We start from the raw sequence: 23840 nt of genomic DNA on the forward strand, positions 1-23840 counted from the left end.
GACATTATTACAAGTTAAATAAATATAATTGAATAAATTATGTTAAAAACAAAGGTAATAGGTACTCAAAATTAACCACTTCCTAATTATTTCACTATATTTTATTATTGTTGATGCTTTCCAGGTTGTGTTTATTGCATCCATGTGGTGACAATAGTGCATAAAGTTGTACTTCTGTGCATCTCTTCCCAACTCCACATTCAGTGAAATTATTCTAGTGGGTTGTATTCAGCTATGATGGGAGTATATACAACACAATAACTAGGAAATACTATAAATTGAGCCTCCCTTTACCCCAAAGGTCAGTTGTGAAGCAGTTATCAGCACATCACTCTTTACAATAACAAACAAATTTGAAATTGAGACAAGATTTGAGTTCAGCTATTTAATTGTGATTTACACTAGAGAAGTGGAACCAAACGGCACTGAATTTAAGGACTGTATAAGAGTTTGGACAGAAAGAGACAGCATACTCAAAGGGTCTGAAAAAAGAGTCAAATAAAGGAACTATTTACAAACGCATGGGCAGAGTTTGGCTAGGTATCCACAGGGATGATATAGTCTCCAAGGACTAGGGACAGGATGAAATTATGACTACCTCTAGCCTTGCATGGGCAAGGGAAGGAAGGGGTTTCATCAGAACCCGTGAGACCTGTGGCCAGGGAGGGATGCAGCCACCCCAGAATCACAAGGCAGAAGGAAGCAGGGAGGAGGCGAAACACACATCGTCTTGTCTCTCATCGGTCGTTCCACTTGGCCAACCTCAACCAGAAGCCGAGAGGCAATGGAGCCTTGAAGAAGCAGTTGATAAAAAGTCGGTTTCCCAGTGCACAGGGCAGGGCAGATTGAGTGTGCAGCAAACAGAATCAGCAGCACAGGGACTCTTGGGAGTTGCTAGTATCCAGCACTGGTTCATTTGTAAAGCATTCCTTAGTGGGATGTTTAAGGGAGATAGCTTGATACTAGTTTTTAACAATTTATGAAACTTATTCCAGAGACTAAAATTTCAATAACTTCTATAACTTGCTGAGTAGTCTTGGAACTGAGATATCTTGATGCTAGTTTTTTTTAAATTTATGAAAATTATTCCAGAAACTGACATTCTAATAACTTTTATAAAACTTGCTGAGTAGTCTTGGAACTTGGCCTTAAACCAAGATGAGCCTAGGGATAAAATTCTGCCAGCTTTTTTAGAGACGGTTGCAGCATAGGTCTATTTTGTTGTATCAATCAAGTGATGTAACTTTTCATGACAAGCATTAAATTTAGGTTATAGGAGCTTGGGACCATTTTAAATCAACAAGTTGTGTTTGTGAAGGCCTTCAAAGATTTGAAATTCTGACATTCATATAAAACTTTCAAAGGAAATTATCCAGGACAACTATGTCTTATGGGGTTGTTATGAAGACTGAATGAGGTACAGAATATAAGGGAGTCATTGTTCTTGATTGGAGCATTGCCAGATATGCCCAATATATCATTTGATATAGTCCCTGTAACAATCCTGGGGCATTAGCTACTCTCAGTGCACAGGGTTCTAGGTAAGAGTTCTCTGTGGCTCATTTGGGGACAGAATCTCTATTACAGATTGTGGTATCTTAATATTAGGTTGAGACATACAAAACTATTGATACTGGACTATTTTTAACCTATCAAATCATCAATTTCACGTAGCTGAACCTAATAACACATTCCAAATATAGTCTTCTTCCACCACTCCCAGTACATTTCTTCAAAAGCAGTCTATGAGACATTTTAAATTCTAAATGGGAACTCATTTTCTGCCACTACTCCTCAAGATCCCTAAATTTTATGGCCATGACATTTCCAGTCTCAGAAGCATTTTTATAGACAACCCTAACAATTCTTAGATTGGTTCCTGGTAGTTTCTCTGCACTCTAGAGAAATGAACTCCAGGGCAGAGAGTCTGCTCTAAGGCAATGGATAATCACAGGAAATGCTGAGGACTGGAAGTTTACATTAAGCTCCTGGCAGCATCTCCGCAACTTCCAGGATTGGTTGTGGCATCCCTTCCCCAGATTTTCTATAAACATGCTTTCTCAACTCTTGCTGAGTTTGCAAATGTGCCAACAGAGCCCTGCTGGTCACTGTTATTGGCAGTTATTTGTTTTATCTGAAGGGAAAGGCACATAAATGCACAGGCTTGCAGAATGCAAAGACCAACTGGGTACAGTTCCATTTTGACTCTGTGATTTTTCCCTTCATGAGCCTATAAACTCGTTTGGAGCTTTGGTCTTTCCCAGGGTCGGTGATGTATGCTCAAATATTTGCATGTGCACAGAAGGACATAAGCCACCCTCATACTATATCATGTCTCTTTAGAAGTTTTGATAATAAATACAAACATCATCTTATTATATGGCACATGGAAATTTTAATTATTCTTCTTTGTCTCAGAATTTCAACTGATTGCCACAGAAGACCTATGATAATCTGGGAACATATAATTTATTCAGCATCTTACTCTGAACACAGTTAATGAGTATCTCAGATTCACCCTCATTAGAAGGGTTTTCTCCAAAAGACTGCTTCAAATTTTAGCTTGAATTTTGCCATCTTAATGGCAATGTCTATATTAATAAGAGATACAATCTAAAAAGAACATAGGAAAACCAAAAAACAACCAGAGTGTCATTTATTAATACAAATTTATATAGTGGCATATACTACTGGAGAAATCAGAAATTCATAACACACAAATTCATATTTGAAATACAAAAATCATTTGAGAGTCAAGAAATCAGGTTGACAGCACCACAAATGTTTACTCAGTCCAAGCAGGTGTGTAGTATCCAAGAATAACAAATACCTATAGCAGACTGAGACTGAATATCATAAGACTGTGCAAACACATTCCAACACTATTTCCCACCCAACAACAGAATCTGCAGGAGTCCTCTAGGAGGCCTGGGGTACAATAAAAGGGCAGCGAGGCAGAAAAAATGGTGCAGACCATTCTTTCTTTTAACCTTCACAGCCAGCATATAATAGCAAGTAGCAACCACTGAGAGTTGTTTGTTCCTTCTCACTTGAAGGCAAGATATAAAAGGTTAGTAAAACACACACAAGGCATTAGTGAGCAAATCAGAGAAATTGAAAGCAGAGCTTTGACTGAAATATAATCCACATTAGTCATCAAATTACTTGATTCCTATGATGAAGTATGAAACAAACCAAATGAATAATTCTACATCAAAGGGGTATATTCTATCTCCACATCTCTTAACACTATTTAACAAGTGTGCATCCACTAGAGAAGTACTGGCATTCAATAACGTACATGTAGAAAGGCGGGCAGAAATACTGCAAGGGCTTTCCTTTCACACACAGTTTCGTATCTCACTCTTGCCCTTGTCATTTCCAACCTTGTACGTGGCAGTTGCTGGGAGCACTCTGGGGCTCAGTCTTTAGTCCTTCCCACTCTAGCTTCCTTCTGCCACCTCTGCACTCTTCCCATTCAGCAGTAATGGAAGGGGTGTGCAAGAAGAATATTTGGGCAAATGGAAAGGTTCTGCTTTAACGTGTAAGCATTCTGGCACTTGGAGCAATTACACAGTTACAAATAATGGACCCAATGGAAATTCCCTCTACAAATTAGCATTCACTCTCTAGGTTGTTCTGGAGATTCTGTACCCTGCCTGATCAGCTCTCCAGCCATGAGATACCAATTATGGGTGTCCATGAGGCTGATATAGGAGTTCTGCCCTGAATTGTCCAAGCTGGTCTTAAGTAGCATCTCACCAGTCAGGAGTTTCAGACTCTGGACTTACCCCAATTCATTCTCTCCTGAAAACCTGACACTCATTTCAGAATGCTAAATCAGATTTTCCTCTAAATCTCCTGTTCTGGATGCCAATTCATAATCTCATCTGCTGCTGATACATTATTATGAACTTTCTGTTCATGCTTCCTTAGGACCACTGTCAGAGTCATGCCTTTGTAAAGCAGTGTTTCTTTGCTCCAAGTAAAAGATTATCTCATAATCCAAGTAGAGAAGATAATTGTTTTCCTCTCTCCTCCCTTGTGATATTGCCACCATACTCTCTCACTTTCCCTTCCTAAATTTATTCCCCTATCATTCACCCATGACACCATTCATTCATTCAACAAATATTTCTGGAGTGCTTGTTACACGCAAGGCACTGCTGAAGAATGAAAGGCGTGGCTCACAAAGGTCCTACTTTCAAGGATCTTGGAGTCTCACAGAGCTGCCTAGAACCTTTCACAGTTCATCCTTTCTAGCTTTTCGTAGCGAAATGTTACTAGTTTGGAATGTTCTCAAAGAGCTTGAGTCATTCTCATACATATATTACACAATGTGAAGGCTCCGTTATTTGCTTGGTGACTGTGGTGTGCCATGCATCAGAAGAGGACATGTCTTTTACTCTTGAATAATGAAACCGTGCCTCCAATTCAAAACAACATGGCATGCATGCTTATGTTTCTGCCAATAAGGCAGAAACAAGAGAAACAAAAGCAAGCTGTGTGTAGCCTACACAAAATAGTTAAGCTGATACTTCAACACTAAATTATTTTAGAGCCATGTGTTCATGGCCTTGTCATGTGCTGATATGGTAAAAATAATTGCCTGAGCTACCAGAAAAGAACCCCTCAAAGAGAAATCCCTGAAATACTGCACCAGGAACAGTGCCTCTGTCTGCTGTGTCTCACACAGCAAGGAGAACCAGCATGTATCTGTTAAGTCTTATTTCACCCCAACCTGGGCTTTCTCCTAATTTGCCTTATTCAAATGAATCACTTACTCTCCAGAAGCACTAACACAATAAAAACCCATAGCTAGCAAAGCACATGGATTGTCTATTACGGGACTGGGCAAAGCCTGGAGTAGCAGGAAAGTGTGGCAGGTTTTCTTTAAAGTATTTACAGCAATGTTGAATTAAAAGGCCATAATACATTGATCTGTTTTGCAGCATCCTTGGTCAGGGAGGGATGTCTCAGTGCCACATAAACCAGTTGGGAACAAAGACACCTCCCTGGGGTGAAGGGCATCACTAATGTGCTCTGATACACCTGCCAGGCCCCTCCTTAACTCAGGTTTCAGTCTCCCACTTTGTAGGAGGGAGTTCTCTGTGCCTGAGGAGGCGGAGGCTCCCATGGTTTTCAGAGGATTCTACTTAAGCACATTGAAATCCCCAGGTAAAAAGGGCTCTGAAAAGCAAAGTACAATTAGAGGCCAAGGAGCATACGCTGTCAAGTGGAAATCATGAGCAAATATATGTGTTGTGTCGATTAGTAGAATTTTTAATGGAATCTGGGTGTCGGCAGTTCATACTCTGCTGTCTGGGGGTTGAGGAAAAGCCCTGTAGGAGAAAGCTGGGACTGGGGGAGGGAACCAAAGGCCCTGTACCTACTTCTTCTCTCTGAGATCTGCCATGGTACAGTACCCAGTCCTCTCATCTCCATCTGCTAACCTAATTGTTCGACTCCTGTCCTGATACTAAAGTATTTGTTTTCTAAGACCAGCCTTACAGAAGGAGCTGTGTACAGCTGTTGACACGATTACAGGGATCTATGGAAATAACTCTAACATTCTGGAGGTCTCAGTGGTTCTTTGTTGAATGAGGTAGCTCAGTTGTGAGTTGATGCATGTGATGTGTGCCGTCTGCCACTCAAAGCTATAGTTTTCCCTTTATCATCTGTGAGATTATAAAAATACCAGTATTTCCCCCCATTTTATAAAAATGATTTTAGAAAAAAATACACACAGGTCTCCTCCATTAAACTTCTGTTCCATCTTGTAAATTGTTGTGAACTCTGACTTCTAGATTCAGTCTTTTTACTTTAGCACCTTTGAACATGTAAGCCGCCTCAGGCTCGCTCAGGATGTTGACGTTCCGCACAGTGCAGTACTGTCTATTTACGTTCTTCTCCACCCGGTCCGGGTGCCTCTTGGGCACTTCTATCTTAGTATTCAGAGGATATTCCTCCAAAATGTCCTCTGCGGGCTTCTTCTTCCTCTGTTTCTGGCATTTCCTGTTAATGAAACAAGCCACCAAAAACACCAGAAGTAGAAGCATGATCGCAGCCAGAGCACTGCCAATGGATGCCCCAGTCTGTGATAGGGACGCAGCTACCGCTGGCTCTTGCATCTCCAGATTCAGGGACTTCATATTGGTGCCATTCTTGACTTGGTCTCCTTCATTGTCATAGATGAGGGAATCATCAAGGGTCAGCCTGCCACTGGGCTCCACGAGGTCCCTTCGGTTGCGTCTGAGTGGAGCTGTGAGAGAGCGCTGGACCCGGGGCCCTGAGATGGTGTCGGGGCCAATGATGTAGATGACCTGGAGATACCACTGGTGTCCTGCTTCCACCTGCAGGGGGACAAACCGAACATGTCGTTCTAGCCCACAGAACACCTCTGAAGAAAGGAAATGGAAGGATAATTGCCACTATATGCCTTGATAGATAACTGATTTCCAGAAAAGCATTAGCAATGGTTGGTGTTTACTAATACATAGAGAACTGAACCAAATATGGGTTCTATTTTATTTCCAAATTAAGATGATCTTGAGTCAGCTACTCACATTCTTTTTTTTTTTTGTTTCCCTATGTGTACACGGAATAGCCTAAGGAATTATCTTTCATGGTCTCTTTCGCTAAGTGAATGCTTATATTTGTCTGTCTTTATTGATAGCAGTGAAATAATAGCATTAAAAAACACATTTATTTATAGTGACCTTCAATTATGTTATGTCAATTTACTATTTATTGGTGAACTTCAGTGAAAATGGAGTCATTCAACAAAATATTCACTAAACATATACTGTGTGTATAATACACAGATATGTGACAAACATTTTATTTTTTTTTCTTTTTCTTTCTTTTTTTTTTTTTTTGAGACGGAGTCTCGCTCTGTAGCCCGGGCTGGAGTGCAGTGGCCGGATCTCAGCTCACTGCAAGCTCCGCCTCCCGGGTTTACGCCATTCTCCTGCCTCAGCCTCCCGAGTAACTGGAACTACAGGCGCCCGCCACATCGCCCGGCTAGTTTTTTTGTATTTTTTTTAGTAGAGACGGGGTTTCACCGTGTTAGCCAGGATGGTCTCGATCTCCTGACCTCGTGATCCACCCGTCTCGGCCTCCCAAAGTGCTGGGATTACAGGCTTGAGCCACCGCGCCCAGCCATGTGACAAACATTTTCTAAACACTTTCTGGATCAGGCTATAACATCAAGTATTTTATCTCCCCCTCATCTTTCTCCATTAAAACCCTTCATGTTTTTGAAATAACTTCTGAAGTGTGATAATAGTTCTGAAGGGTCATAGATTAATATTTGGAGACAGAAAAAAAGTGAAATTTTATCTTGAAAGTTCATGTTCATTGCTGAGACTTAAGGTATTTTTGTTTATCAAATAGTAGTAATTCTTGCCATTCTAAATTGCTGTATTGTATTATGATTTTGTTAAATGTTTTTCATATGTCTTTGAAAATCAGCTGGTCTAGCATAGAACCAAAAAGGGATGCAATATAAAAGAACTTAGGAAAAACTAGAGTGTCGCATGCAGCCATGATGTGCACAGTGACAAGTGACTATATGCAAATTAAATAATTGTATCATTGTTTTGGTCTACTGGGGATACATGTGAAAATTTTGGGTAGGTGATAAGCTTAACAATAATAAGAAAAGATCTGCTAGCAAGAATGGCAGAATGATGAAGAATCCAGAGATGTTGCAGTTCTCTTCCTTTTTTTTTTCTTCAAACTTTAAAGTAGACTTGATCTTAAGCTTCTGTTCTTCTCATCAAACTCACCTTATAGAGTGCATCTACTTTTAGAGTAAATCCATCCACACCTGGCATGCTACTGACCACATGGAAATCAGGCAACTCAGAGGCAAAGTGAGCCTCAAAAGGCACATCATGGAAGTACTTATCAGTTACCTCTGGCTGATTGCGGTCCTAGGATTTCAGAAAAAAGAAATGCAAGATTTAGAAAGATGGTTCCACTATATTGGTAGGTGGCAGTGACTGGGTAGAGAAAAGTACTCATCGCTCCTGGCTTTAGGTTGGGTTGGGAGAGTGTGTGTTGCGAAGCCCTCTCCTTAAGTCTGTGGCTGCCTGATATGGTTTGGCTGTGTCCCCACCAAATCTCATCTTGAATTATAGTTCCCATAATCCGCATGTGTCATGGGAGGGACCCGGTGGGAAGTAATTGAATCATGGGGGCAGTTACCTCCATTGTGTTCTTGTGATAGTGAGTGAGTTCTCATGAGATCTGATGGTTTTTTAAGAGGCTTTTTCCCCTTTGCTCAGCACTTCTCCTTGCTGCCGCCATGGGAAGAAAGATGTATTTGCTTCCCCTTCTGCTATGATTGTAAGTTTCCTGAGGCCTCCCCAGCCATGCTGAACTGTGAGTCAACGAAACCTCTTTCCTTTATAAATTATCCAGTTTCAGGCATGTCGTTGTTAGCAGCGCGAGAACAGACTAATACACTACCGCTGGCAACCCACCAGCCTTTTCAAAAAGGACATGTGGTGGCTTTTGTGATCTCCAAATGCAAAAAAGTGGGCTATTCTAGCCCAATAATTCTCAAGTTATTTGGTCTCAGGACCCTTTACACACTTAAAAATCAAGGACCCCAGAGAGTTTTTGTTTATGTGACTTACATCTATCAACATTTACTGTGTTAAAAATTTTAAGTGTTTACTTATTAATTCATTTTAAACTGACAAGAAACTCGTTACATGTTAAGTAAGATATTTTTTAGTGAAAATACCTAAATTCATTCCCTCTCCCAATAAAGAGAGCTGGCAATGTTTTACATTTTTGTAATCTCAGGGAAAAAACTAGATTCTCATAACTGCTTCTGAATTCCATCAGTTGTGATATGCAGTTTTGTCTAAAGTGTATGAAGAAAATCTGGCCTCATAAAGCTATGTGGTTAATAGCTTTTTCAAATAATTATGGCTTTTTTTTTTCTTTTTTTTTCTTTTCTTTTTTTTTTTTTTTTGAGACAGGGTCTCGTTCTGTTGCCCAGGCTGTAGTGCAGTGTTGCAATCTTGGCTCACTGCATCCTTGACCTCCCAAGCTCAAGTGATTTCTCACCTCAGCCTCCCAAGTAGCTGTGACTACAAGTGCATGCCACCAAGCCCAGTTAATTTTCAAATCTTTTTTTGTAGATATGGGGTCTCCTTATGTTTCTCAGGCTTGTCTCAAACTCCTAAGCTTAAGTGATTCTCCCACCTCAGCCTCTCAAAGTGTTGAGATTACAGGCATGAGCCACCCACACCCTGCCTCTTTTTTGATACTAAATCAAAACTTGGTGAGTGGTTATTTTTTAAAGATTCGTTACAATGTGGAATCTGAAATTGTATTGATAAACTTTTTAAACTCTCTAAACTCATGAGGGAATAAGTATGAAAAAAAAAAAGCATCATCATCATATTATTTTGAAAGTAAATTTGACTCTGTAGACTCCCTGAAAGAATATGGGGACACTCCAGGTCTCTGAACCATACTCTGAGAAACACTGGCCTAGAGTTTCCTCTTCCTAGAACGTCAAAAGAAGCTTGTCTTGTTACCCACAATAACCACCACATATATACTAGTATTTAGCTGATCTGAAAGAAACAACAACACAAACATATATAGAGAGGAAACTATCAAGAGTGGGCTCTATCTACTTTAGGGAGAAATCATAGCTGAGGAAATCTGCTCAAGTGTCTGCTCTTTCACACTAATAGTGAGAACACTTAGCATACCAACAGCAGGAATCTGTGTTTTAGGTGTTTGTTTGGCTGAATGCATCCATACTGGGGCCCTTCATTGTAGATTGTCCCCGTGGGATCAAAGAAAGGGACATAGCCATCCTTGCCCGTACAAAGATAGACTTTCTCCAGCTGGAGTTTGTAAGCAGAATTAAGGTTTTGTTCTGGATTCCAAAGTACTCGGCCATAAAGGATTTGACCTGAAAAGATTGAAAGGCATTAATTAGGTCAGACTTTAAGATGAAAGAAAAACAAATGTCAAGGGTTGAAAGGGTTAAACATGCTCCCTTAGCGTGAAAAGCACCTTTCTCTGAAGAGCTCCATGATTCCATGTGCCCCTAAAATACTCATTTATTCATTTATTGCTTCTTTTTTATTCTTTTCTTTTTCTCTCTGAGTTTTCTTGCTAGGGAACATTTATTGCTTCTTTTTTATTTTTTCAATAAGCATTAATTAAGCATTTAAGGGAAACAAAGTATTATGTTTTGCATAGGGGATACCAAGGTGTGTGAGATGCAGTTGAGAGGGTGGAAACAAACACAAAGTGATTGATTGAAATAGCTTACATTTATCAAACTTATACTATTTGCCAGGTACTATACCAAGTCCTCTCATGCAATAACTCATGTAGTGCTCACAATTTGCAGATGAGAAACTTGGCACTGAGTGGGGCTAAATGATTTGCTGAAGGTCACAAAGCAAGCAAATGGTGAGGGTGGGATTCCTAGTCAAGATACTATGCTCTCAAACCAAACCACCACAATACCCTATTAATCACCCAAATGCTATACTGTTACATTCTATAATAGAGGAAGGTATGTCATATTAAGAGAGCATGAAACCAAGTATAGAAATCTGCCTAGGGAATGGTATGGAAGAATTTCAAGACAGATGATATTTGAGCAGTATCCTGAAACACACGTAGGCATTTGTCAGATAGTGCATTTGGGGTGGGAGTGAGAGGCAGGAGAGAACATTCTAGGAAAAAAAAAAAAAAAAAAAAAAAAAAAGTCCATGTACTAATTACTTAATGCTTCAAGGGTGTAAGTCCTGGTGTAGGCACTGTTTCCTATGTGTTGGTTATGGCACCAAGCTCTTTACATGCAATTAACTTACTTAATCCTCCCAAGAGCCCAAAAGATAGCTTCAATTATTATTCCCATTTTAGTAACTTATCCAAGGTTCCACAGCAATGATGTAGCGGAAGGAGGATTTTGGAATCAGCACAAATCCAGCTAATTCCAAATGCTCATCCCAAACATTTACTATGTCGTGCTAAGTAAGTCAGTGTGACAAGAGTGGAGGGTGTATAGAAGCTCTGGCAGGAGAGGCTCCTAGGGAGATAGACAAACCGTGCTGAGGAGGCTGGACTCAAATATATAAGTAACAAGAAACACTGGAGGGTTTTAAACAGAAATGTAATAACACACTTGGGCCTTAGAAACATGGCGAATGGGTCAAGGACAAAGAGACTTAAGTCACAGAGACCTGGTAGGGGCTATTTTAATCCTCTAGTTAGAGATAGGCATCTAAAATATAGCTGTGAGGCAAGAGGATGAACTCAAGAAATGTCTAGGAATCAGATTCCACTCATCTTAATGATAGATGGGACGTGGGATGTAGGAAGGGGAAGTTGAGGATAACCCTGAGATTTTTGGTTGGGGCACACAGAGGATGGTGATGCAGTCAGTAGAGTAGCAGATGTGGGAGGACCATGCTTGGAAGGAGACAAGTCCAGTCTCAGGCATCTCTAGGTGTCTGAAAGACATGCTGCTTGGAGAGCTTCAGTAGTTTCATATCTGCATGTGAAAACATAGAAATGAAGCTCGGAGAGATCCAGGATGAGGTCAAATCGAATGGCCACAGAACAGTAAGAGTGTAAGAAGTTCAGGGTAAAGGGATGGCCCAAGCCATGGGGATGACCAGAGGCAGCACTCAGAGTAGGAATAGAATGAGCCAAGCATGGAACCTGGGGACACTAACATGGAAGGGGCAGAGCATGGAGGCCAGGGACAGGAGAGTGAGAAGAACTCATCTGAGAGGCAAGATGGTGTCAGGTGAAGCTGATGCAAAGGAAACCCAACAGGAAAAAAGTGCCAGAATGCATCGATTTGGTGTCATTGACAAGAGAAAGATAGGATAGAATCCAGCCTGTGGCAAATGGATGGAGAAGTGACCATGAAGTGAGCCATTTCCAGCAGAGAAAGCATGATGGAGAACACACATGTTTGGCATTCCTTTGAGACTGGGAGGCAATGGAATTGGAGAGTTGAGAAAATAACTGACCCAGAGTTAGACAATGTGCTAGAATCTGATCAGAAACTCCAGTCTTCTTGCTACTCAGACCATTGCTTTTCCATGACATCACACTGCCAAATATTATAGTGCCAAGTGTGTGATTGATTTGATTTTGAAACAGCATGAGGCCGGGCGCGGTGGCTCAAGCCTGTAATCCCAGCACTTTGGGAGGCCGAGACGGGCGGATCACGAGGTCAGGAGATCGAGACCATCCTGGCTAATACGGTGAAACCCCGTCTCTACTAAAAAATACAAAAAACTAGCCGGGCGACGAGGCGGGCGCCTGTAGTCCCAGCTACTCGAGAGGCTGAGACAGGAGAATGGCGTGAACCCGGGAGGCAGAGCTTGCAGTGAGCTGAGATCCGGCCACTGCACTCCAGCCTGGGCGGCAGAGCAAGACTCCGTCTCAAAAAAAAAAAAAAAGAAACAGCATGAAATGGGCCTGTTCCTTGATTCTATCCTGGCTGTCCTGGAACCAACCCTGGGGGATCTTTACTGGGGAGCTGACTGAGAGCTTATGAGCAGAGATGCCAGTCCAGCAACTTACCAAAAGCTTCTCAGGCAGAACCTCCTTCTGCAGGTGGAGGAAGCAACTTACCTTTTGAAAAGGCTCCTTTGTAATCCATTTCTGCCAGTGACATATCAGATGTATTGGGATCCATTAGGAACACCTTCTCATTATTGCAGAGCTGAAATTCAGTGTTAAGTGAATACACAACTGGCACAGGGCGGTTGGTCTGCTGGAATGCAATGGGTATCAGGAATCTAAACGCAAGGAGAAACAAGAGCTCTTTGAGAGCAGGGTCAGCGTTGCATATGTCATTTGAGTAACCCTCCCTTCCCCACCCTCCTCAGGATTGTACACAGAGAATTGTTGTGGGCACTAAATATTCACAGAATAAAGGGATGTGTACAGTAAAAGGATTTTATTTGGTTGTTATTTCTTTTGAACAGAAATAAGTAATCTTAAAAAATAATTAATTAGTCTTTAGACTCTTTGGCATCCTTTGCTTTTTTTGGCCCTTTCACTCTGGGGGCTCCCAGAATTGCTCTTTGACTTCTAAAGTACTCCCTGCTTTGGAGCGCAGCTAGATTTCTTCCCAGAGCTGCATGCTCTGAGGTTTTGACTCTTTTGACCTGATCAAAATTTTATTTATCCATGTCCCACTTTCGAGACTTGCTAAGCGATACTCTCTTGCTTTGCTCTGTGTGCCTACCTCCCCAGCCTTCTTCCTGAGCCCCTTCCTTGCGTGTCTCCTGGCAGATAAGGGCTCCCCAAGGTTCAGTTCTGGGACTCTCTTTCCTTGCTCTGTGTGCCTATCTCCCCAGTCTTCTTCCTGAGCCCTTTCCTTCTGTGTCTCCTTCTAGCAGGTAAGGGCTCCCCAAGGCTCAGTTCTGGGACCCTTATTGTTTTCCCTCAATAACTTCACCCAAGATGATCTCAGCCTTGTCAATGAGTGCATTTGCCATCTCAAAGGTAGTAATGCCAGATTTAACTATCTAATTCAGATTTCTCCTCTAAGCTCCAGAAACACGTAGCTGGCTGTCGAATGGTAGCTCTACATGGCTGTCAGATAACCCAAACTTGGTATGCTCTTCCTTCTAGTGTTCGTATCTCAGCAAAAGGCAACAAAAGAGGTGCCAGCCCCTTAACTGGTCTCCCTGGAGTCACTGTTAGTTCCCTCTAGAGCATTCTACATGCCTCAGTGCTTGAGCCAGTGTCATTTTCAAAAACTCAAATTTGCTTAATATCCTTCAGTGGTTTCCCACATCCCTTAGAGGGAAGTATGACCTACAAAGCTCTGGCCTCTACCTATTTCTCCAGCCTCATCTCCTGGTACACTTCCCCTTCCTTCCCTTTCTGGGATCTAGCCAGACTGGCCTTCTTTCAGTCTCCTGACCAGCTCTCTACTCCATGATCTCTAGTGCCTCAGGGCTGATTTATTCAGCAAATATTCACTAAGTATATATTAAATAATAGACATTGTTCTAGTAATAGGAATTCGTCTGTGGACAAAACAGAAAAATATGATCTCAGGATTCTAAGGAAGATAGTAAGCAAAATAAAAAATAATACAGCATGCTAAAAGGTAGCAGGTGATAAGGAGAGAAATTAGGCAGAGAAAGGGTAATGCTAGAAGGAGGTTCAGCTGGAAATTCTAAATAATATGGTCATGGGTGTAAATTGGTGCAGTCATTATGTAAAACAGTATGGAGCATCCTCAAAAAATTAAAAATAGAACTATGACATGACCCGGCAATCCTTATTCCTGGTATACACCCAAACAAGGGGAAATCAGCATCTTGTAGAGATATCTGCACTCCTATGTTCATTGTAATATTATTCACAATAGTTAAGATTTGGAAACAACCAGTGTCCATCAATAGATTAATCAATAAAGAAAATGTGGTGTATTTTTTTTATTGTAGTGTGAAATAGTCAGTCTTAAAAAAATAAGGACATCCTGCCATTTGTGACAACATGGATGAACCTGGAGAACATTATATTATGTGAAATAAGCCAGACACAGAAAAATACTGCACAATTTCACTTATATATGGAATCAAAAAAGCTAGATTCAGGCAGAGCAAAAAATTCCAAAAGCCAGATACATAGAAACAAAGAGAACAGTGGTTAGCAGGGGTGACGAGGATGGGGATATGGGGAAATGTAAGTCAAAAGGTACAAAGTTGCAATAATATTATGTACTGGACATTTCCTAAGAGAGTAGATTTCAGATACTCTTATACACACACACACATGTACATGGAGGTAACTATGTGAGGAGATGGGTATGTTAAGTTTTTTGACTGTAGTAATCATTTCACTATGTGTATCAAAACACAATGTTTTACACCTTAAATATATACCATAAAGAGACAGAAAGGAAGAAACTCAGTCATGGAAGGCCTCAGTGAGAGGAAAACACCCAAAGGCTTGAAGCAGGCAATGGAGTAAGACATGTGGCTACGTGGAGAGGAAGCCCTTCAGGAAGAGGAAATGGCAAAGACAAAAGTTCTGGGGTAAGAGCGTGCACAATACACTAGAGGAGCGGCCAGTTGGCCAGGGTGGCTGGAGCACAGTGAGGGAGATAAGATCAGAGAGGTAACTTGGGACCAGATCCCATAAAGCCTTACCTGTACTGTCAGGACTTCAGGGTTTATTTAAACTGTGGAGTGTTTTGAAAAAGTGAGTGGGGTTTCCTGTGTTAAGAAGAGACTACAGGGTGGCTGCAGGGGACTTTGTTAAGAGGCTATTTCAATAATTTAGACAAGTGATGATAATGGTTCTGACCAGGGCTTTTGTCAGGTGATCAGTGAAAATAATTGGATTTTTAATATATTTTAAAGGGGAGGCCTAAAATCCTTGATGACAGTGCCAGAATAAGAGAAGTCTCAAGGATATTGTTAACATTTGGGTGTAAGTACCTAGAACAGAGAGGCTAACTAAGTTTTTCTGTACACAGCCAGATAGTAAATATTTTAGACTTTGTGGGCCACATGGAGTACATGCATAGATACATGCTGGTAGGTCTGATGCACAGATATAAGCATGATGATAGACGCTTGCATAAGTTCTCTTCTGATTTCCTCTGTTTCCTCACTCCAACAGGACAGAAAGGTCACCCGTTGAAGGTGACAACAGGGGAGAAGTATCAAGTTTGTGGGAAGAAATGAAATAGGCAAGAGGAAGAAAAGGCCTACGATAAAATACAACAGCCCTTCAGGCTAAAAACTCTCAATAAACTAGGTATTGGTGAAACATATCTCAAAATAATAAGAGCTACTTATGACAAATCCATAGCCAATATGATACTGAATGGGCAAAAGCTGGAAGCATTCCCTTTGAAAACCAGCACAAGACAAGGATGCCACCTCTCACCACTCCTATTCAACAGAGTATTGGAAGTTCTGGCCAGGGCAATCAGGCAAGGGAAAGAAATAAAGGGTATTCAAATAGGAATAGGGGAAATCCAATCGTCTCTGTTTGCAGATGACATGACTGTATATTTAGAAAACCTTACAATCTCAGCACAAAATCTCCTTAAGCTGATAAGCAACTTCTGCAAAGTCTCAGGATACAAAATCAGTGTGCAAAAGTCACAAGCATTCCTAGACACAAATAATAGACAGAGAGCCAAATCATCAGTGAACTCCCATTCACAACTGCTACAAAGAGAATAAAATACCTAGGAATCCAACTTACAAGGGATGTGAAGGACCTCTTTAAGGGGAACTACAAACCACTGCTCAAGGAACACCAACAAATGGAAGAACATTCCACGCTCATGGATAGAAAGAATCAATATTGTGAAAATGGCCATAGTGCCCAAAGTAATTTATAGATTCAATACTATTCCCATCAAGCTACAACTGACTTTCTTCACAGAATTAGAAAAAACTACTTTAAATTTCATATGGAACCATAAAAGATCCCGTATAGTCAAGAAAATCCTACGCAAAAAGAACAAAGCTGGAGGCATCACGCTACCTGACTTGAAACTGTACTACAAGGCTACAGTAACCGAAACAGCATAGTACTGGTACCAAAACAGATATATAGACCAATGGAACAGAACAAAGGCCTCAGAAATAACACCACATATCTACAACCATCTGATCTTTGACAAACTTGACAAAAACAAGCAATGGATTCTTTATTTAATAAATAGTGTTGGGAAAACTGGCTAGCCATATGCAGAAAACTGAAACGACCACTTCCTTACACCTTATACAAAAATTAAGTTAAGATGGATTAAACACTTAAATGTAAGATCTAAAACCATAAAACCCCTAGAAGAAAACCTAGGCAATACCATTCAGGACATAGGCATGGGCAAGGACTTCATGACTAAAACACCAAAAGCAATGACAACAAAAGTCAAAATTGACAAGTGGGATCTAATTAAACTAAAGACCTTCTGCACAGCAAAATAAACTATGATGAGAGCGAACAAGCAACCTGTAGAATGGGAGAAAATGTTTGCAATCTATCCATCCGAAAAAGGGCTAATATCCAGAATCTACAAGGAACTTAAAGAAATTTACAAGAAAAAAACAACCACATCAAAAAGTGGGCAAAGGATATGAACAGACACTTCTCAAAAGAAAACATTTATGTGGCCAACAAACATATGAGAAAAAGCTCATCATCACTGGTCATTAGAGAAATGCAAATCAAAACTACAATGAGATAGCATTTCACACCAGTTAGAATGGTGATCATTAAAAAGTTAGGAAATAACAGATGCTGGAGAGGATGTGGAGAAATAGGAATGCTTTTAGACTGATGGTGGGAGTGTAAATTAGTTCAACCATTGTGGAAGACAGTGTGGTGATTCCCAAGGACCTAGAACCAGAAATACCATTTGACCCAGCAATCCCATTACTGGGTATATACTCAAAGGATTATAAATCATTCTACTAGAAAGACACATGCACATGTATGTTTATTGCAGCACTAATCACAATAGCAAAGACTTGGAAGCAACCCAAATGCCCATCAATGATAGACTGGATAAAGAAACTGTGGCACATATACACCATGGAATACTATGCAGCCATAAAAACGGATGAGTTCATACCCTTTGCAGGGACATGGATGAAGCTGGAACCCATCATTCTCAGCAAACTAACACAGGAAAGGAAAACTAAACACCGCATCTTCTCTCTCATAAGTGAGAGTTGAACAATGAGAACACATGGAAACAGGGAGGGAGACATCACACACTGAGGCCTGTTAGGAGGTGGGGTGTTAGGGGAGGGGTAGCATTAGGAGAAATACCTAATGTAGATGACAGGTTGAGGGGTGCAGCAAACCACCATGGCATATGTATACCTATGTAAGAAACCTGAATGTTCTGCACATATATCCCAGAACTTAACGTATAATAATTTTTTTTTTTTTAAAAGCATACAAAATAGGTGAGAGGAATGAGATAATGTATAAATGAGGGAACCATTGTATTACACTTTTCTTGGAAGCCCTAAGGACCAATTTGAGATGAGTGATAATGAATTCTACAGCTTTCTGACCTTGGCATTCCTAGACATACTACCAGAACACCCTCTCCTTTTTTCTCTCCTCCTTAGGTTTCAACTGAATCACCACTTTCTCTAGAAAGCTTTCCCTCTTTCTCTTACCTCCAAGGATAGTTAGGTCCCTTGTCGTCTTTTCCTGTTACACTTTGTGCTTTTCTCTCACAGTGCTTAGCACGGTCTGAAATTTTATTTAAATGTGTGACTGACTGATTGAAGTCCGCTTTACCCACTGCAGGTTCCATGGTCCGTCTCACCATTGCCTACCCAGTGCTAGCCAAGCTCCTGACACATATATATGTCAAAGAATGGTGAATGAGTGACATTTTGATTTTTCACCCTTCCAACAGAGTCCATCTGCCCATTCCCTGCTTTCTGTTGAAGGTACCCCAGTGGTAGATTTGAGAGGGTTGGGTTGTTAGAAGAACTTGGAGCCCTTATAACCCTGTTTCAACAGCTTTGAGATAACCATGAGCTGTATCACACGCTCATTTTCCTGACTCAGGGAAACAGATTTTTCTTGTTGATGCTGATATTACCAGAATCCATCATAGTGCCAGGCACATGAGAAAACATTCAATATTGGTTACAGGAATAAATAATGAACATGAGATTATTTTATTATTTATAAGGTTAAAATATATGACAGGCCTCCCCAAAATAGTCACAATATGAGACACGATTCTTTTGTATTAAGTCCAATTTCCCTGTATCAGTCTTGATTTTGTATGTGTGTTGTAATTCTATTGCATCCATATGGAGCCATATAGGGGATCCAAGGTTAGGCCTGGGGGAAAGTCACCCTGGGAATACTGGGGCATCTGCAAGTAATAATCTCCCTGATGTAAGGCAAGGACCCCCAACTCTGAAGCCTCAGTATCCTCAACAACATTCTTCCTCTGCCACCTCCCACATTTATGCCACACAGGGCCTGAGGACAGCATTGGTGTCCTCCTTGACCCTTTTAGCCAGTTTCAAGTCATTGTTCCTCTCTCCCTTTAAAAAATCCAGAACCTACCCTGGAGAAACTCTTCTTACACATGTGTACCAAGAGATATATATAAGAATTTTCTTTATAAGAGAGAGAAAGCCAAAGGGAGTGGTTAAATACATCGTGGAATTTTCCTACAATGAATACCTTAATGAAGTGAGCAACAAACTACAGCTACATGAATCAATACAAATGAATCAACAAATGATTCACTGAGTTAAAAAAAAGAGTAGCAGAGAGAATTCATGCAGTATGAAACTTACATAGAGTAGTTCCCTTCTCATCCATGGGTTTGCTTTCCTCAGTTTCAGTTACCCAAGGCCTACCATAGTCCAAAAACATTAAACAAAAAAATTCCAGAAATAAACAATTCATAAGTTTTAAATCATGCACCATTTTTACTAGCATGATGGAATCTTGTGCCTTTCTGCTCCAGCCTGCCTGGAACACAAATCATCCCTTTGTTCAGCACCTCCACATTGTATATGCTACCCACCTGTTAATAACTTAATAGCTGTCTTGGTTAGCAGACTGAAAAAACATTGCACATATAGTGTTTGCTATTATGTGTGGTTTCAGGCATCCACCGGGGCTCTTGGAACATATACTCCAATGATAAGGGGGGACTATTGTCTAGAGTTCAAAAACTTGCAAAACTATGTAGAAGTATACATGAGGTATAAACATAAAGCAAACCAATGAATAATAAATACAAATATCAGGTTAATGGTGACCCTAGTGGGGAAGAGAGAGGGAGTATGATTGGACAGGGGCATTGAGGATATTAAAGAAGTACTGTAATGTTCTGTTTCTTGAGTTTCTTAAGGTGGGTGGTGGATCTGCTATATGATATATATATAGTCTTCTGAGTATCTGAAATATTGCATAATTTTTAAAAATTTAAATGAATTAAAATTCCCCAGCATATCCCATCAGATTATTTTCCCATTGTTCTTTCTTCCTGCAGCCAACTACCATTTTTCTGGTCACCTTCCTTCCTTCATTTGGCTAACTATGGTGCTTCCTGGCATTGTTACTGCCATGAATCTTTGGGACTTAAACATCCACTCAGATGAACTACCGACTACCCAAGACTCCCAGTTCCTTGACTCCCTCACCTCCAAACAGCTTGTTCACTACCCTGCTACAGCTACCTACTCTTCATAGTCCCATTATGCACCAGCGCCAAAAATCTCATTTCCAACACCTCGCTCTCTACCACCTTATGTCTTTCTAGCTCCTCTCTTCTTTTCCTCCTACTCCTTAATTGTTCAACCACACCAGGACCTCCCAACCACATTAGCAGAATGCACGGGAAAGGAAGCGTGTGCACTCTCGTGGTGGGAATGGACATACATAGTTACATGTTCACAAACATGCTGGAAGACAATTTGGCAGTTTCTTAAAAAGTTAAACATACATCTGTCATATGATCCAGTCACTCCATTTTTAGGTATTTACATAAGAAAACAGAAAGCACATGTTTATATAAAGCTCATACATACAGGTTCATAGAAGCTTTACTTATCATAGCCCCAAACTGGACACAACTGAAATGTTCATCAGTTGATCACTGATAAACAAATTGTAGTACATCAATACCAGGAAGTATAACTCAGCAATAACAGGAACAAATACTGATACACCCAACACAGATGAGTCAAAATAATCATGCTGAGTGAAATGAGCCAGAGAGAATTAACACTGTATGATGTCATTTATAAAAAACTCTAGAAAATGCAAACTCATCTATAGTGGCAGAAAACAGATCTGTGATTATCTGCAGAAAGGGAAGGGATGATGTGAGGGAGGATCTACAAAGGCGCACGAGGAATCTTTTTGGAAATGGGTATGTTCCCTATCTTGTCACAATCTTGACTGTGGTGATACAGGTGTATACATAGGTAAGAATTTATCGAATTGTGTAGTTTAAATAAGTACGGTTTTATGTCGATAATATGATAACTTAAAAGCAGTTCCACACCACCTGATCTGCGGCTAGCTGTAACCCTCTAGTATATTTACTCTTTTCCACTGTCTGAGATGGCCCTGTTTCTTTGCTTCTCTCTTCTCAAACCTCAACATTCTTCACTTTCAGCAGATGTAGGGCTTTTCATTTCACAGGGAGAATAGCTTCAATCAGATATCCATTTTGTCATCCTTACCCTCCCAGTCTCCCAATTCTCCTTTCACCTGCTTCCATTGATTCTCTGCCTGCCTCTTCAGTGGATGAACTCTCTGTGCTTCCAGCTATGGCCAGCCCTTCCCTCATGCCCTGGATCTACTCCCCTGCCCTACTCAAGGACCTGGCTCTGCAAGCTGTCCATCTATCCCCTGCATCATCAAATTTCCCCTCAATTGGATTATTCCCACCAGCATATAAGTATCCCAAAATAAAGCAAATAAAACCTGCTGTTTATTTGACTCCTCATCTGTTTCCAGTTATTGCCCCTTTGCTCTGGCATCCTCTATAGAAACTCCGCAAGCACTGTTTATCCAGGCTGTCTCTACTTTCTCACCTCTCTCTCAAGCTCACCCCAATCAGGCTTGTATCCCCTTTGGTCCACCAAACCTGCTCTTGGCGGAGTCCACCAATGACCTCGGTATTGCAAATCCAATAGCCAATTCTCAGTCTTTTATTTAAAAGCCACATATAGTCTTCTCTTAATGTTAATGTCAGATTCTGTCTTGGGCATTTTAACTCAGCAATGTTTTCTCTATACTTTGCACAGCTCCTACAAAGGTGACCCTAGACTCTAAACTGCCTGAGAGCACAGATTACTTTCAATCCTCTGCTCTGGTGTAGTGCTATCACTTCAACGCCTTGACCAGAGCAAAACACATGAGAAGAACTGAATAAATATGAATGAAGGAATGAATGAATGAATATACAGCACAACACAGTCTCAGGTCTGAGGTGAATATGGGCTGATGTATGGTTGAGTATCATTATTCACGATTGTTATGCTCTATACAGTCTCCACAAACAATGAATTAGTGGATATTGAGCCATAGCTACTAGAAGAAACATAGGGTTAGGTTCCTATGAGCCTCTGTTCACAACATTTATATCAACCAATTAACATATAACCTTGTTTTATGTCCGTTTCTGTGTAAAGACCCCTTATTTAATATATATTGTTGATTCATTTATATCAAACTCATGGTTATCATAAGGCACATTACAACCTTCTGATGCTTAGAAATACTAGAAAGTACTTCGGCATTATACTTGGGAGCCATTCCAAATGGAGAAATCATCAACAAAAGGCACAAAAATGCAAAAAACATGGCACTAAATAGACAGTGCACAGGACGTTTGTTTGTAGCATGAGAGCCGCAACAAGAAGGCAGAGTATCACCAGGTTTGACCTCAGCTGGGGATGTGTGTATTAAGTGACTCAAATGTTTTGGCACTCTGCTGTGCATGTCCGTGAATGACTATGAAAGCACCATATTGATTTGGGAGTTACAAATAAGTTTTAGCGAGTAGGAGAATTCACAAATAACGAATCAACAAATAACGAGGATTGACTATATTTTCCTACCTTTCCGGGGCATGTGCAGTGCAGGCCAAAGGCTTCTCTCCTGGGTCAACCCATGGCTGTGTGGGCTGCACTGTGCAAGGGATCAGGTAGATGGTGTACTCTCCCGAGTAGTCTTTCCTGGAAACATGCAGAGCAGACTGTGATCGTAGGGAACAACTGATAGGTTGCTGGCTTACCCAGAAAGACACGGCCTTCACTAAACAGTTTTCAGGTGGTATTTGTGTCCAGCGTCTAAGAACCTTACAAGTCTGCAAACACCATTTTTGGGAACTCATCTCCGATTATCCTAACCTTCAGAGTACTATCCAGAGGTGTTAAATAGAGCTGCTTTCATGTATTCAGGTCCTTCTCATGAGGAAAGCTAAGAAAGGCATACTACATATGAAAACGTAGAAGGCTCAGGTGATAACAGAATTGGTCATTTACTCTGGATTTCATGAGACTTGCTTGACAATTTCTGTTTAGTGTTTCTTGTTGATAGATACCCTATTCAATGCATTCCCAAATGGAAAAGCTTTTATTTCTGAAGACATGACAGTGTCAGGTGCTACTGTGACACAGGAGGTAGCAAATGCCTCAGGATTCCAGGACACCACTCCAGAGCATATGGAAGCAGCACCTGCAGAACACCCCTGCACCCATTTCACTTGCACTCAATTTGGAGGTTCCCCTTTCAAACTCTGTAGCCTCACCCCTTTATAAAGTCGAAGAACAAGATCACTTCTCATTAGAGACCACTCATGGGGACTTGGGGACTTCCCTGTTTATGGGGGGCCCAGGATTCTCCAGTTCATGACTCTGTGAGCAGGAAGCCTTTGGACCTCTCTCCTACTTCATCTCCCACACTTCTCACTGGGTGGCAGCTCCAACCCTGTCAGGTGGCCTGGAAGGCAGCCAAGCATTCAGAAGTTTCAGGAACCTTGTTCAAGGGCCTTGGGAGTCTGTCATCCATTGAATGGAGAGTGCAGGGCTGTGAATCTTCATTATAACTCTTTGTGAGGGATCTGTGAACAGTTCTCATAAATACTGTGCTTGTTTTGACCATTTTGGGATACTTATCTATTTATTAGTAAAGTGGCAGCAAATATTTGGTTAAAAACAATAATAAAACTTTTATGTCACATTCTGGCATCAGTGTAGTGGACTGGCACAGGCTGGAAACTGGGAACCAGTAGAACTTCAGCTTGCCTCTGCCATGGCTGTATGATTTTAACAAAC

At 40.9% G+C, this 23840-nt stretch overlaps 1 protein-coding gene across 1 annotated transcript in view; it reads right to left on the bottom strand.

Annotated features, from left to right (window-relative positions):
* Window positions 1-2637: 2637 nt before the first annotated feature.
* FRAS1 (Fraser extracellular matrix complex subunit 1) overlaps window positions 2638-23840 on the bottom strand; it is a 483930-nt gene continuing 462727 nt past the window's right edge. The window contains exons 69-73 of the mRNA XM_017876598.1: window positions 22623-22739; window positions 12643-12809; window positions 9741-9946; window positions 7791-7937; window positions 2638-6353 (exon numbers count right to left, since the gene is read on the bottom strand). Of these exons, the coding sequence (XP_017732087.1) occupies window positions 5760-6353; window positions 7791-7937; window positions 9741-9946; window positions 12643-12809; window positions 22623-22739 (1231 nt within the window). The 3' untranslated portion in view covers window positions 2638-5759. The remainder of the gene's footprint in view (window positions 6354-7790; window positions 7938-9740; window positions 9947-12642; window positions 12810-22622; window positions 22740-23840) is intronic.

Source organism: Rhinopithecus bieti, unplaced genomic scaffold, assembly GCF_001698545.2.
Source record: "Rhinopithecus bieti isolate Rb0 unplaced genomic scaffold, ASM169854v2 scaffold_8675, whole genome shotgun sequence".
NCBI classification, from domain to species: Eukaryota; Metazoa; Chordata; class Mammalia; order Primates; family Cercopithecidae; genus Rhinopithecus; species Rhinopithecus bieti.